The sequence below is a fragment of the Patagioenas fasciata genome, chromosome 2, assembly GCF_037038585.1.
Source record: "Patagioenas fasciata isolate bPatFas1 chromosome 2, bPatFas1.hap1, whole genome shotgun sequence".
Lineage (NCBI taxonomy): Eukaryota > Metazoa > Chordata > Aves > Columbiformes > Columbidae > Patagioenas > Patagioenas fasciata.
In genome coordinates this window covers 137,052,572-137,069,768 of record NC_092521.1, presented here as the reverse complement: position 1 = coordinate 137,069,768, position 17,197 = coordinate 137,052,572, and the positions used below count along the sequence as shown (strand labels likewise).

Genomic DNA, 17,197 nt, shown 5'->3' with positions numbered 1-17,197 from the left:
CCCAGAGAGAGGAGAGGCAAACAGCGGGCACGCAGGCTGGGAGCAGAGGAAGGTGGCTGGTGAGGAGAGCCCTGACCTGGAGGTGCCTCCGCCCCGCCGGCCACCCCGTGCTCATCTCCCTGGCACCCTTTCCCATCCTATCTTCGTGCTGCACGATCTGCAAGGCATGATGTACAAAACCCAAATTATCCCCAGTCTAAACAATTTATAAAAGCTCCAGGCCTGATGGACTTTGACATTTTATTTGGTATTTTAACAGCCCTATTTAAAGGTACACCATATGCAGCCGGAGTGCAGGCTTGCCCCAATAAACATCATTGGAGCAAACATGTCTCCTTAATGAAACTGTTTATTCAGTTTCCAGTCTAAATACTAATGGATTCAGTCCTGTTTCCAAAATCAAGATAAAAATAAATATTTTAGGATTTGCATTATAGAATTTTTAAACTCCAAAATGTATTTGAACTTGAGAATTTTCCTTCTGTGTATCTGTCTAATTTCAGTCAAAATACATTAGCTATGCATTTGGGGAGGGGTACATATGTCTATGTGTATATATACATAGATATAGAATAGATAGGTACATAAATGACAGTGTGCTCAGGTGAAATGCAATACTATAGCTTTGACACAACTGAGTGTGGTTACTAAACTTTCATATTCAGGAACTAAAATCATTAGCCAGGTACTGCACTAAATGTACAAGTTTTGGAATCTCAGATCAAGGACAAGGATCCATCATATGGGAACCTGCTGTGCATCCTTTCTGATGGGTACTTCATCCCCATTAAGCTTTTTGGGCAGAGCTGGATTCAATACACAACTCACTGTGCGTTCTTCCCACCCAATGGGACTAATGAAAGTGAAGGAGGACTTTTTAGCTAGTTTTTACCTTTGGCAACCGTAGGACACATGTAGGTCTCTAAGGCAATATAAAAGCAAGTTTTGGTAAGAATAATGAGAGATGTCCTGTGTGCAGTTGACATGAGCAGGGTAAACTGCAGAATCTTTACTGCTTACCTCTGTACATTTCTGGTATCTTTCCACAGTGTGAATGCTTTTGGTTGTTTCTATGTGTGTGATGGACAGCTGAAAAGAATCAAACATCAGGCACTATGAGACCTTGTTTGCTACTGGCATTGCAACAGTCTGTAAACAAATATTTAAAATTTAGTTCTAGTTTGTAGTTTACTGTAAAATTATTGTTGATACTAAATATAATCCTTGTGTATAGTGCAGGGAATTGAAACAGACAACTTCCAGTTGAGGCATAGGAAAGGTAATTATTAAATAGATGTGCCAAGTAATTGATTTATACCAAATGGTCAAGAAATTAGGAGTGGAAAGGCTTTGCTGCAAAAAAGAATTGGGAATATTCACGCCATTCCTGATAGGCGTTTATCTAACCTGCTCCTATACTTCCAGCATGAAGCCCAATGACTTACATGCCATTATGCCAGCTGTATGAACTAATAGTCTATGTGTGATATTTATAATTTATGGTTAGGGAGAGGTTACTAAGACTGGACTGACAGAAGAAGAACATGCTAGCAGAAGTTCTGGAAATGCACTGCTCCTGACATTCGCCGTTTCGCTCTCTCATTGCATCCATACAAACGTGGGTTTTGTTGGCAAGTTGCTCCCACTAGCCTCATATGCTAAATGACATTATGGGGGTTTTTGCAGTGTATTCTGGGGCTTTCTACTTGATGTTCAGGATGAGATTTTAGGTAGCTTTAAGATTTTAGCCCCACAGATCTGCATGTTCCACTCTATGTTTGTGACATTACATGTTGCTTTTCCATCTTGCTGCCATTATTCTTTTAGAAACATACATGTTGCGTATATAGGGAAAATGTTAATTCTGTAGTGTACTTGTGAAGATCTAAGGGAAAATAACTGAAGCTGACCATTCCATGTGCATTCATTGGCCAAATATACAAGTGAAGCAACCATTCGGGGCCTGTACTGTGGGCACTGAGTGGGAGGATTAAGCTCTGATGAGGATCTGGGATGATGTGCCGCAGCTTCAGAATCTTTGGATGACAAAAAAAAATGCCTTTCAGGAATTGTGTGTAAGCTATAACAGCTCTGCTACATGTAAATAGCAGTAGAGAAACACACTGTAGTTTTTCCCTGAAAGTTTACCACTGTGGATTGCTATCAGATGGTGCACAGTCAGCTTGGTGTCATCTTAAGAAAAAAAAAAAATAAATATGAGGCAGGACATACTGATTTGTTCTGAAATCCCACAGTTCTCTGAGAAGAGCTGCATGTCCTGAAGTTCACAGCGGCAGACTAACAATACACAGCAAGGACTTCCCACAGGGCAGTGCTGCAGATTGCAGCAGAGGAGGCAGGGGATTATCTCCCCATTGCACTGGAGAATCACAGATGTCCTTTTCTGAAACAGCCACAGAAACATTAGGATAACCTCAAAGTAAAACTATCTGGCATAGGCAAAGTCTGAGACAGGAAGTCGCAGGAATGAGAAACTGAAGTCATTCATTTAACAAGCGCTTTTCTGATATGAGAATTATCAAATTTGTTGGCATAGCTGGGTATGAGCAGCCCAAATATTTCTTACAACTTGATGAATCAACATGTATGTTTTTAAAAAGTCGAATATGGTTTTCTTAAAATGAATATAACAGTTTATTTTATGGACATGAATTCAATTAATTTAAAAACCAAATGATTTACAATACTGAAGATAAATGTCTTCACTGCCTATCTAGAGTGTAGAAACAAACAAACAGAAAGTGCCCTGTGTTCACTGGCATCTGACATTTAAAGTCCACTTCAGGAAGGAAAGGACATTTCAGTTTCTAGGTCTCTCTTGATACTGCTTGCTATTGCACAGTGTGATAGCTGCAAAGAGAAGGGTTGAAACGACAAAATAAGTTATGAAAGTCTGTGGAACAAGTGAGAGATTCACTGCAGAGCTGGGCATGAGTCAAACTCATAAGAAAGGCAGAAGGCTTTTTACTTTGTTCTGAATTTCCTGAGACTGAGTCCCATTTCACACAGGTCTCATCTGAGAACAGCAATATTTTGTTCATCTGATTTGGACAGTGTTCAAAAACTGACCAGGAGTTAAGAGTTCTCTTCACTGTAGTTCAAACCCCTTGTGAGACATCAATTTTCTTTGATCTTGACTAATGAGAAAAGCATTAATATGACAGTCCTAACCATGTAAAACAATAGGGTTTACTGAAATTCTACTGCTGCTATAATAGTAAATTACTGTAGGGTTGCTTTTTTAAAAATCAAGACAAATTGTGCCTTCTCTCAGGAGTCTTAATCCGGATATTATCATTATATCAGACAAAAAAAATAAGGATTTTGAGGGATTGTTTAATAGTATAATGAGCACTCATTGAGACCCATTGGACACACAACTGGGATAATATTTATAATAACAGAGAATAAAGATTCACACCACTTAAAAATATAGTATGATAAACGTGATGTTATACTGAGTTGAATTAAATGCTTTTCCTTTTTTCATTAATTTTTTTACATGTATCATGAAAGTCATGTTGGCAATATTACAATAGGAGATGAACCTAAAGATTGCATGAAGGTCACCTTTTTTTTAGGTTTTTTTTTTTTTTTTTTTTTTTTTTTTTTTAATTTAGGAAACCTGCTGATGCATGATAAGGTATATATGTTATATGGAATAAGTGCCACAGCTCTCCTGTCTAGCTGTTTTTCTGTAGCTGCCTTTGCTCCTTTCTCATTTCCCCAGGAGATTTATGTAAATGGGTTTCAATAATCTGCTGGCTGACCACAGATCTTTAGAAGACTGGAATGTGCGGAACTGGGTGAACATAATTCCACAGTAGTCATTAGCTGTATCCATTAAATAATGTTAACAGATACGACGCATCTTATGACATATATTCCTTGGGGCTTAGAGAAGAAATCCAGACAGTGCCCTGCATATAATTTCTTGGGTGCGGTGTAGCTTGTGACCTTGGCAATCTATGAATCACTGGATGATTCTACGAATCATAGTTTCTAGCTTCTACCTAATGATCATATCTTCAGAAAAAGGGCCCTAAAAGATCTGCATCTGCACAGAGGGCATCTCTTTCTTGGAAGTGTCTCCTAAGGATCTTGTTCCTCTCTCACATTGCCACAGGAGGATGTTCTAGAAGTATGTTACAAAAGGAGGTGGCACATGTGGAGGCTTAGGCTATAACACACATCCTGTGGGACCTGAAGGAAGCTCTGTGACTCACAGTATCTCAGTTATAACAAGGCAGATTTCAGGAGTGCATGGTCTCATGGCTTGGTGACACTGAGAGGTGCTGTCCTTCCCTGCCTTCCCGTTTATTTCCCAGTCTGGCCTGGCTGCTTCCCTTACATTGACTCTGATGCTCAGGTCAGTTCTTCTCCCCTCCCTGTCAGCACACTGATTCTCTCACAGGCAGCGAGGCACAGAGCCCATTGCCTCGCCTGCACCCAGCTGTCCTACACAGCAGGCGCTTCTCTCCTGCTGCTGAACTGGACGAGTACAGAGGTCATCCAAACCGCACAGTAGACAAGACTTAGAGGAAAATAAAGGAGGGTTTCTGCATTTGTGGTCTCTCCTGAGTTTCAGATTTCATTTATAACTCTTAGAGCTTGCAGAGTATCTACCTTCAGGACTCAGCTTGCCAAATTATTATTTATATTGAAAGAGTTCAGGTTGCTGATATTTCCATTTATTAACAAAATGATTCATGGTGGTGCTGCCACCTTTTTTGTTGCTTTATATTAAGTGTTTATTAAATGATTAATACTACTTTTAAGAAGTTGAGATTCAGATAGCTGATTATGTTAGTAAGATAATTTTGTGATAATTATACTTTCTTGAATAATGTCCTTCAAAATATTACTTTTTCTTGTAATGTTATTTTTTTGTGTGTGCTGTTTTGTGAACATCAAGTGTGTCTTAACTTCTTTTCTGATAGCAAATTATACATTTCTCTGGCTGTCCCTCGTTAACTTACGATTGACTGGCAGGAAAAAAAAAATTGTACCAGTGAAAAGTATAATTTATAAAGAGTATACCTAGTAAGAACCTCTTTTTGTTATGGGAGATGACTTTGCATCGTAATAGGCAGCTCAGTGCCAGAGCAGACCATTGAAGTACTGAAAATCCAAAGGAACATTTCTGGAATGGTTTTCTTCAGCCTCAGATGACCTCATTCAGTACTACTATAAGCTGGAATTATTTTAAGTACAGTACTAATAATAAGGATTACTGCCTAGTTGACTTTGCATATCCTTTAAATATGTCAATGTTGATGATAGTAGCACTCTATGATAGAAACATGTAAGTACCATATATTTTTAATTTGACAAATATTAAACAGAAGAGACTCAATAAACTGTCCAGAGCTGGTAGGATTTGTATGGTTATTCCCTATTTTATAAAAATTTGAATTAATTAAGAAGCCACTTTGCAAAAGAACACTCAAGGAAAAAAGACACATAAGTTAAAAGCGTGGTCTGAGACTGTCTTGAACATGCACTTAGGCTGAATCGAGCGAAGCACAAGCCCTTTCTCTGCCTCATTGCATGTATGTGTGTGTGCATGTGCACACACGTGTAGAGCTGCCCTATTGGTAGTTAGGGGTCATTTAACAGAATGAAAGCAATCGAAATTAGTTTCCTCCAAACCAGAATCTGATACGTTCCTGGGATGCTTGTTTCTGATATGTCAGGTTGAATCAATAACAAAACCAACCTCATGTGTTTGGTCATAGCTACTCTGGTGTCTTTGTATAATCTGTGGATAGCTGAAGTTGAACTTGAAACTCTCAGTCCAGATGAGCTTGGTTGTTACTGTTCTCAAGGCCATTGTCACACAGGGCTGTGAAGGAATCTTCATACAGTAAATTGTACTTATCTAGTCAATAAGCAGAATTAACATAATTAACTCCCTAGCTCCCCCCCCCAACCCCGACCAAGCTCTTAGTTTTCAAGTCTGAAAAGTGTTCTGTATAAAAATCACTCAACCATCTTTCACAGCTCTACTGTGATATTTTCTTAGAAAAAAACTTCAAAGGAAGTATCTTTCTAAAGACATAATAATGAAAAAGAGCTGAGAACAAATGTCTCCCTAGTCCCACAGTGTCCTCCCTCCAGTAAAGCTTCAGGCCAGCAAATTTCCATGCCTACCTGAGCAACAGCAAACCCCACACGGCTCCTCTGGTTACCTGCAGAAATCTCCTTTCCTGGGAAGTGCTCTATGCTTGGTACCTCCTGGACAGTCCTTCTCCTGCAGGCTCTGTCCTGCCCTTGATTCTAACTCCCTATCCCTAACTCCCTCTGCCCTAAAACACTCTCCTTCTGCCTTAAAAAAGAATTCTGAGTGATGTGTGGCAGCCACAGAATGAGGCATTTCTTTCCATGCCCAGGCACAGCATTTTTAATGCTTATTTTACTAGTGTTAAAGATATGATTGATAAAAGCCATCAGTCAAGGTCTTTTAGATAGTAGTTTGTATTCTTTGCTTTTACAAAGTGACAAAATTACAAAACCATCTCTTAAAAATTTATCCCAGCAATTATGGTTGTATTTGTAGCTGAATGACTATCATTATTTCATAGAGCAGTGCAACTTAAATTATATGTGCGGTACATAACTTACCTCCATGACCAGTCTGTTCTTAAAATTCTTTGCTTTGTTTCCCAATATAGTTAACACTAGTTGTGGCTAAACAGGCCATCATATGTAAGTTAGCCCGCAAGCATCAAATTTTCATGTATGTTTTCTGGTGCTGTTCTCCAAGACCTTCAGGAAAGCAGACAGGGAACTCTTTGTTTCCATTACAGAGTTAAATATTTAATGTCCCTTTCTGTGTTCTTGGCCTCTACTAGCTTCCTCTGCAAGACAAAATGGTATTCCCTCATGTCCATTACTGTTTTCTTGGCAAATCTACATGCTGCTAATACTGCTCTGTTAAATCATGGGTTCTTGTTCACTGCATTCGTAGACCCCCAGGGCCAGATACTGGCTCCTGCTCTGGCAGTATGAATAGCTTGTAAAATCGTCCTAAACGGGTACTTGAGGATTGCCTCAGCCTTACACCACTCACGCTTACGCTTACCCTCCCTGCTGGATGTCATAGCTTGAGATCACGTTACAGCGTAAGTGACACTGGTAAGAATATGATTGTCTTCTTCAGGGTACCGGTCACAAAGGGGTTGTTGCAGGTAGTTGAGACCTGAGCTTTGTTATTGTAGGAGTTAACTAAGCCAGAGATAGCAGAGTTGAAGATGACACAGAGACTATTTTAGAGGTTACACCCTGTCAGGTACACTGTATGGAGCACCTTTTAAATTTAAAGATATAGGTTTTTATATAATTTTATAAAGATAAAAAACTGTATATCTATAAGAGGTAAGGAATATAAATTCTGACTGGAGGAATGGATAAATTTCTGCATAATAACTAAAAAAGTTTCTACAAAGAAACAAAGTATTAGCCTCAGTGATTTGCTTCTCATTCTGAAGCCTGTGCACATTGAAGCAAAAATAAAACCTTTCCATTAAAAACAAATGAGTGTTCAAGAATGCCATTTTTAAGCACAGCTAATTTTAAGAGCTAAGGGCTAGATAGGTTAAGGGATTTAGAAATGTAGAAAACAGAAACTCTAACAGCTGACTTTAGGAGCCTACTGTGCTTCAGGTGTGGAATCCAGACCCTGAGCTAGGTAGCTGGTCTCCATATGAGATACACAGAGGTTCCTGAGAAAGCTGTCCTTAACAACGTGTGCATCTGCAATTGACTAGTGCGTGGGACACTGTTCTGCTGATAAACTTGCTCATCACTAGGGATTACACCAATCTTCCTGAGAGACTTTTTTCAAACTTCTGAATAGAATCACAGAATCATGGAACAGTTGAGGTTGGAAGTGACCTCAGGAGGTCATCTGGTCCAGCTCCCCTACCCAAGCAGGTTGCTTAGGACTATGTCCAGATGGCTTTTGTATATCTCCAGGGATAGAGATTCCACAACCTCCCTGGGTAACCTGTTCTATTGCTCAGACACCTCAATGGTAAAGAGCATTTTCTTACATTCAGATGGAGCCTCTGCTGTTTCAATTTGTGACTATTACTTGAATGATTGAGACAGATGACATTGCTCTTTTGTACAGGGGTTTAAAACTTAAAATACAAGAAGAGCTTCAATTTCTTATCTTTTCAGCTGGAAGGAATCAATTTTAAACTCCATATAAAACTGTTTTATCTTAAATTTGAGATTAGTGGTGATGTTTTGTCCTCTATTGAAGGACTGCTACTCTGCTGGAAATAATCAAAGAGCCATAATTTGAATAAGAACTGGAGAAGAGCGTGACTCTAGACCTATTGTTAGAAAACTAACTCAGACTGACAAGATGTGTCTCAGTATCTAATTTATGGACCACATAATCTAAATACACAAACAGGTATGTGAAGAATACTTACAACTTCATCCTCATGTTCAAGCAGGAGTTGAATCTGAGTCTTCTACCACTTCAGTAAGTGTTCTTGGGGTTCATTGCTATTTCTTGCATGGCACTGACTTTTCTTGGAGTCAATTAAAAGACAGAGGATTTTACTAGAGTAATACCAGGCTGAAGCTAGTATGCACAACTTCTCAGCCAGGCTTCTCAGTATGCCTGAAGTGCCAGACTGCCTGGGCTGCTTTTGGTCCACTTGGAATCTAGTCAGGGCAAGCTCCTCACTGCCAAGGAAAGGGAAGAGCGATTCACACCTTGCCACAGTCACCACATATTGCTATAGGGAAAAAATTACCTATGTCTGTTTTTACCTGCTTGTATCATAGACACACAAGCGGAAATCTGCTGTAGATGACCAGTCACAAGCCATGGAGTGATGACTTGTATTATGGTATTGTCTTGCATACTTGTTTTGGAAAGGTTCAGGCAGAGGTATAGTAGATGCCCAAGCATAATATAGCCCAACATGCTAACCCAGCATATCACAGAGTGGAATCAACTATACCACCAAAGACAAGAAGGCCACAGTAGGATGTATAGCTCTGTTCTTGGGAAATCAAGCATCTGACTACCTATTGGAGTCATGAAAGAATAGAATACTTAGCTTACTGTGGAAAATCTTAACATTTTTATCTCAGTTTTTGTTAAAGATCCAACTGAGTGGATCTATCTGCAATGGACTTTCTTTGTAAATGAGTTTGGGCAGGCTTCATTTTGTTCTTTGTTGAAACAAGCACAGAGTTTAGAATATTCAGGCTTTATTCTTTATTCTCAAATTTAACTAAAGGTAATCATATAATGGCACAGACATGAATCATTTTTCTAATATTCTTGTCTGTCAGTCAGTTTAATGTTCTGTCTACACATAAAGGTGTCTGTATCCTAGTATAAATAAGGCTCTGTACAAAAATGCTTTGAATTTATGTGTGTTGGCTTCATTTTCAACATATTGCTCTCTGTTAGTATTTCTATCCTTAAAGCAGATTTTTGCCTTTCTGTCTACTGTTCTGAGCTCACTGTCTGGTATTTAAATGTTACCTAAATAAATGAATTCACGTTCCGTTGTGCTAATGTACATCGTGTTCCTACAAAGTTTGAAAGTAGGAGAAATGAAGTGTTTTACCAATTACACAAAAACTGCTGTTAATACTATCTGGTAACTAGTCTTCAGTGTTTGGTTAAATTTGATTGTATCAGATGCTTTATCATCAATATAACATATGGCATTGTATTTTTTTAAAAAAGACCATTCCCCCTGTGAATACTGATGTTCTTGTAATGTAAAAAGATATAAAAATGGTCACAACACTGATGTGAATGCCCTGCATGCTCATGGAAAACTGTAATAATTAACTTAAGCTCTGACTGCAGAAATTATCCAGCTATAGCAAAACTGGGCTTCCAAACAGTCTCACCAGAGTAAGGGAATAGAAAAGAGAAGCCTGTACTGTAACTGTTGTGTTATCAAAAACATCAGTGTTGAATTTTTCCATCTCTATATTGTGCCATGAAATCCTCCCAGAGAAAATAATCTTAATTATATTGATCTTTTGGGAATGCTGATAAAGTTAGATGATAATGAACTGAGAAGGGGCAGCAATAAGCTTTGCGTGGACTTTTTCGAAATATGGAGAGAACAAAATACAGGTAGTATGATATTCTCTGTCTAGTAATACCCTCTTCTCGGAGTCTTCTTTCACTTTGTTATCTGTACATTCCTCATCATAAACATACCTTGTTTTTTGATAAATCCTACAAGACAATTCTTCACAGAATTCTTCTCTAAGTCATGTTTTGTGTGAAAAAGAAATGTTAAAATCCCTCAGAAGGATAAGAAATAGGGCTTTGGCTAAGAGTGTAAACCTGGTTTGGTTCTGAAGATCGGTGCAGTCCATAAGGCCTTTGTTTTGATGGTGTGTTTGATCTATAAGCAATTTATATTCCACTTCCAGGAATGTCTGCTGAAATATGAACATGTATATTTTTCCGTGTGTGGGGTTTTTTTGTGTGTTTTCTTTTGTTGTTGTTGTTGTTGGTTTTTTTGGTTGGGTTTTTTTTGGGTTTTTTTTTTTTTTTTTTTAATATGGACATCTATTACAACAGAAAGTATGATGTCAAATCACCCAGATTCTTTAAATGTTGGCCAGAAGAACCACTCTTACAGATGTACTCCGTTTGCATTATAGTTTAACTTTGCTGTTGTCTGATAGAACTTTGGCCACGCTCCACAAAACTTTGCAGCTGGCTGCTTGGATTATGTTTAGCAGCAAATTCTATGAGATAGCCTGACAGTATTTGTTTATAAATTCATGCCAGTGAAACAACATAAGTAAACAATTGCACAGGTACACACAAACACACATTCATAACATTGTAAATAAACAGATTTCAAGATTTCACAGGCACCAATGTACCTCTATTAACTGTTATGTTGTTCCTCCTCATTTACATGCACATGACTGAAAGTTCAGTGATTATCATGTTTATTTCAGATGTGTAAAGGCTGAAACATTGACATTTAACTACCTTAAGTTTATCAAACTGGACTACTTTAATGCTGACTGTTAAAAAATAGAAATATTCCATCCTTTTTCTTCCTGTCCCATCCTCTCTGAAAATACAATGCTTGGTTGGTCTTGCAGCCATACATACACATGGTATTCTTTGTGAGGCTGCTTGAAAAGACAAGTCTGGCTGATATCGTAATGCACAGATTATAATTTCTTATTTTTATGGATGTGTTAATTGTCACTAATTTGGTGTCAAATATGTAGTCGAACAGAAGAGATTAACAGTGTTGAGTAGCTGAAATAAAGAGTGAAGTTGATGAAGTAATGATGTTACTCCCAAGTCTGTTGTAAGAGAAGTTTGATATTATACACCCTTATGAGACACTGTTTTGTGAATGCATCTTTCTGAATAGAACTGCCTTACTAGTACTTATACATGTTCCTTTTATCTTACCCACACTGAAAGGAGGAAAATTTCATTTCTCTTTTATCTTCAGTGGCTCTAGAGGCAAAAAATTCCTTGATCATCACTGATGCTAATGCTGTACCTTCTGAAATTTATATACAATTCTAGTAAGTGCATTAGAAATTGACTGTAGGGAATCTATTAAACTTGTGAGTGTGGCAGGTTCCCAAGTTTAATTTATGGCTTGTAGAAATATGGGATATTCATTGTTGTCCTTATTCTGCTGTTAGAAGTGTGTGTGTGTCTGAATTTATCATTTAGACCATACAGAAGGTAGGGTCAACAGTGACTAATCATGTAAAATATATACCTCAAACTGCTTTTGTTTAGAAGAATCTCAAGCTGGAGCAATGTAAGTTTACATAAACTTAGATCAAGAACGGATCAGTAGTCTCTGTTTCCTTTTAAATGTGAATTCTAGACAGTAGAATGGATAAGTACAGCTTTCTCAACCTGCCTTTTTTCCTCCTCTTTAGATCATGTTGTGTGTGTATGTATGTGTGTGCATGTGTATATTTATATAAACTTATATGCCCCCGTTCTCAAATATATTATTTCTGGCAGTACTATGAAAGGGTGATTGGACAGAAAAATTGCTCAAGAGCTTCTAATAGATTTCAATCCAGTCTGCCTGCTGCTCTGTTTTGCACTCAGTGAAGTATTTTTTTAAGCTGATAATTGAAAAGCTATCTTGTTCTTGCAGAATGGCTTTGCTGTTGTAAGGCCCCCAGGCCATCATGCTGAAGAATCAACAGCCATGTAAGTACCAGGGAATATTGCCCATCTTGGAGCACTAAGGTTACTGGCAATCACCTGCGTTGTGCATGTCTCTGAAGAACTGTAATTGTTAGCAGATGACTGAAAAGGCTTTCTAGGTACTCCCAGAAGCAGATTTATGGCCTCAGAGATCATATAGCATTTTTAAAAATGCTCTGAACATTATTTATAGCTGTTTTCCTGACTGATTTGCTTTCTTATTTCTGTTCTTCTCTATTCCACAGGGGGTTCTGCTTTTTTAATTCGATTGCAATTGCTGCCAAATATTTGAGAGACAAGCTAAATATAGGCAAGATATTGATTGTAGATCTGGTATGTATTCTTGGCAAGCATCGCAGTTTCAGTGCATCTAGACTAAAGATAATGAATTTGTATTTGTATGTCACACTTTCCTTCTTTTAATACCTACAAGTAATAAAGGTGTGCATTTCCTCTGATTTTGAGAACTCATTAAAGCCAGGATGGTAGTACTGAAACCATAAACATCTATGTTTCACTTTAATGGTGTTAACTGCAATTTAATGAGAAGAAGGCACAGATCAGGGCAACTTTTATGGTCCTTAAATGAATTGATACTTCCACTGTTAAAATAACCCTACAGAACCCAAGTTTACTTTTCCCTACAGAATAGAAACTTTAAATAGTTAGATGTGCTTTAAAGAATGTGGTTGCTTTGGTAACCAAATTCACTACTTCCCCCAGCTAGCAATGATTCGACTTGTTGTGTAACTTTGATATTATTAAACAAATCAACAGATCATTCCCTCTAAGAAGTTTTCAAGTCATGTATGCCAGCTTTTGATGGTTCCCCAAAGGAAAGCTGCGTGATTAAAAATCCACTTCATTGGATTAGTCTTGTATTTTAATAGAAGACATTCTTACACAATACTTAATATGTTTAACAAATGGAGTATTTAAATGCAGATGACATTTGGCATATTGTCTATATTATTTTCATGAATAATGAATTGAGGCTCTGCCTTGCACTTAAAGCATCAGCCCAATGCACAGCCCAAGGAAAGTTGAATGCTGATTTATGAGCACCATTTTTGTTTTCCTACAGTTCATGAGGAGGTGTAATAGGGTGTCTGACAAAGCATAGACAGGAAATGAACCCCGGCATCAAAACCTAACCTGTTACATCTGCACTTAATTAATTTTTGCAGGTGATAAAAGATTTAAGAACAAAATATGTTAAAGGGTTTTTGAAGTGCAGGGCTTAATAGTCTAAATCTTGTTCATATCTGCACTCATAATTAAATCTTATTGTGAAGTCATGGCCTTACCATCTAGCACTTTTGTTCAGTAAAACATGCATACTGGCTGTTGAAGAGAAGCAGAGAAAGGGGGAGTGTGGGAGAAGGCATGGCAAGTGAAATATGAATGGCAGAATGAGTATGTGAGTATACGGGCAGATATTCTTAGAATCTTTTTCAAATATTTCTCAGAGTGTTCTACTATCACTTAAGAACATAATTATAAGCTGCAAGAAACCAGTATTTCTGAAAAAAAAATCACTTCTACTCTATGTTGGATCTGTTTGCTGATTTGAATCTTACAGTTCAATGAACTGCTGGAAATGCTGGCCAAAAGTGTATACTTGTATGTGTATTCTTGTTTTTTATTAAGGACGAAAAACCTATTCAAAGTTTGCATTTTGTGAATGTTTTTAAGTCTTTTTAACTCTAAGTGTTACATTCAATTGTTAGGAAAAGAAATCACTTCCATTTGACCTACTCAGACAATAAGGACTTCAGAATTCAGCTTTGCAGGGGAAGGTTAAATGTGCAAATCATTACCTGTGCAAATGATTACCTGTGAAGCCGCCTGTCCTTAGGAAAGTAGACAGGGAATGCTCAGCCTCTCTCTGGCTCTGCCCTATTGGCCAGAATAACTCAGCTGGTGAAAAGGGAGAAATATATGGCTGACACAGATTACTTAATTCCTGGAGCACTTGCAGTCCAGTCCCTAGTCTGCTCCATGATCAGTGCAATGACCAAAAACTTGTATGGAAAATTTCTTATGTATGCAAACTATAGTTAAATCACAATCCAAATTGAATGAATTAACATGTTAATAGTGATATCTTGATGATCACCAACAGAGAGTTTTTGGCATCTGAAGGACAAAATGGAATTACAGATGTTAGACTTGAAATTAACCTTTAAGGCTGTATTTTGACAGTGACTAGTGCAGCAGGACCCCATGCTGGTTGGCAGCTCTGTGTGTTACTTCAATGTAGATGTTAAAAAATGGTATTAGATCCCACACATTAAACTGCACTCTGGTTACAAATTAAGTGTAATCTTCATAGCTGTTGTGTGTATTCATATAAAAATGCTTAACTTTTTAAAATTTTAATCTTCATTTTTTCTACACTGAAATAAAAGACCCCTCTTTCACCTTTTCTTATTCCACCATTTGAATAAATCTTCATTTTGAACTGACTTACATGCTGTGAATACATTTGATGTACTAAGAGCAGAATATGAACATGTTTCCCACATGGTAACATCCGCACTCTAAAACAGCACTTTTCTTTGTCTAACTAGAGAAGTTACTGCTTTTCAAAACAAAGTAACCCTTGGTGAGATTAAAATCTAGACAAGAAAGCTGGCTTTGAGATTTGAATAATAAAAAAAAAAATTAAAAATCGCTCCATATTTCCATTTAATATTTTTTCTTCTTATTTGAAAACTGTTACAACAAGAATGTATCTAAAGCTCCAAGTATGAACTGAAAAGAAAGACTAATTGCAATCACAAAATGAAGTCCTATTATGGTTTTAGTCATAGTCTTGCAGATATATCTATATGGTCAACATAACTTCTCAGGTTGTTGTTGCAATCCTTGTTCCAAGATCATCAATACTTGCATGTATGTCAGGGTGATCTGGGTCTGTTTTGGAGTGAACCAATTAATTCTGCTACAGTTGAAGACTGGATGGGATTCTGGGGTTAGTCTGCATGCCACATTTTACTTCGTTTGCCAGTCAGAACCCTCTAACACTATGTTGGCTGCCTTCAAATCTCCAACACCCTCACACCAGTGTGTGCTCCCTTGCACCTCCAACATGTGTTGCATTTAATCTTGGCATTAAGTTGCAGTTGGGCTGTAACTTCATCCTCATGTTGTTTCAAGTACTTTCAACTGAGAAAAGTAACCATTATAATATCACCCCACAGAGGTCCCAGTAGAGGTACAAGTCAAGCACAATGTAGTACAAGTAAGACTCATTCAACACAGAGAGTCCCGAACAGTATGGATGAAAGTCATACGCTGCATTGGCTGGCAAAGAGCATGAGCAATGGGCAGTGCTTGCTGTGCCATTGGCATTGTTCAACTAACCTGAGCCATCCTGGAATCTAGGCATCCTGAGGAAAATGTGACCATTGTTCCTCTGATACTAAGTTTGGTTCAGACTTCGTGGTGTTTGTAAAATAAATAAAGTCTGGGTGAGAATGTTGTCATTCAGAGTACTTTTTCAGTCCTCCTTCTCAATTATCTCTTCAAATCAGAAAATTTTAAAGGGATGGATTAAAGGAGGAGAAGCAAATACCTGTAATTTTTCAGCTTCTTACAAATGACAGCAAAGAAACTTCAGAAAAGACTCAGTTTTCTGTTACTGAAAGGCAAGTGGGCTTTCCATTTTCACTTGTAAAATTTCTTGTGTGTCTAACGACATAATACGATAGTAAAACTGTGAAAACAAATCTAAAAAAGAGGAAAAGTCCACAGCATCAGCCTTTGTTGTATAGACATATTGCCAGCATTTATTTTTTCAGCATTTTATTTAATGACAGAATTTCTTTTCACTGGCATTATATAACGTTTGAAATATGGAGACTGGCCAAGGCCACTCCTTGATTGCGGAAGGCACCATCCTATCTGCCAGATGATTTAATAGCTAATGAGATCATATTCCTATGTCTTCAACTGTTGCCGTCATGATTTTGCAAAAATGAGGTATGAAGTCCTTTCCGCATCTGGCATCTCTTTTGATGTGGATCTAACTGCTGAGGGACTGCTAACTGAACTGAATGTTTCAAGAAAGCCAATTTACTCAGCTGGTCATAGAGCCTTTGACCTCAATAGTGGAACTTGGCAAATCAATGAATACACTTATGTTTAGTGTTCTGTCAAGAATTGTGAAAAAGCTCTGTAAACCATAGATCCTTCTGCAAAATACTAGTTTGTAGTTTAAACATTAGTCTTTCTTCAGAGGCCAATGAGGCTAGTTAATTAAGCCTGAGGGGTTATGAACTGTTGGCAGTTAATAAGTCATAAAATTCCTCCATAAAACAGGATGCTAGATTCCATCACTGAAGCAAGGAGTACAAAGAGCCGGTGTATAAATATCTAATTGTACAAAAGGACTGGGATTTCTCAATGACTGCTCATCTGGAGTCTCCAGGGCACGCTCGCTATGGTTTCCTGATTTTTAGAAGCCAGTTTAAAAAATGAGTGCATTAAAGAGTAATTTGCCTGAAAGTTCAGGAAGTATGGGGTGGTGAAGGGAGGGGGAAAGGGATAGACAAAAGGAGGGCAAGGGAGAGGGAGAGAAACAGGGAGAAAAAGAGGGAGGGAGGGGGTAAAAGAAAGCAGAACTGAGCTCTCTACACCAAGTTGGACATTATTACATTTGTCATCTGTTTTCTTTCTCCTTTAGGATGTTCACCATGGCAACGGTACACAGCAGGCTTTTTATGCTGACCCCAGCATCCTGTATGTTTCCCTCCATCGCTATGATGAAGGCAACTTCTTCCCCGGCAGTGGAGCCCCAAATGAGGTTAGGTTTATTTCTTTAGAGCCCCATTTTTATTTGTATCTTTCAGGTAATTGCGTTGCATGATTACCCCTAATTTTCTTGTCCTTCTCTGGTTCTTTAAATTACACCAGATTACCAAATTGTCCACTGGGAGCAGTGGACCAGTGGAGAACAAG

General features: G+C 38.0%; 1 protein-coding gene across 21 annotated transcripts in view; it reads left to right on the top strand.

The window, feature by feature from the left end:
• The window catches only part of HDAC9 (histone deacetylase 9), a 466,647-nt gene that overhangs the window by 356,456 nt on the left and 92,994 nt on the right, over positions 1–17,197 (top strand). For all 21 annotated transcript variants that reach the window (XM_071805072.1, XM_071805059.1, XM_071805061.1 and 18 more), the window contains 3 exons: positions 12,180–12,235; positions 12,478–12,565; positions 16,923–17,042. In XM_071805072.1, the coding sequence (XP_071661173.1) occupies positions 12,180–12,235; positions 12,478–12,565; positions 16,923–17,042 (264 nt within the window). The remainder of the gene's footprint in view (positions 1–12,179; positions 12,236–12,477; positions 12,566–16,922; positions 17,043–17,197) is intronic.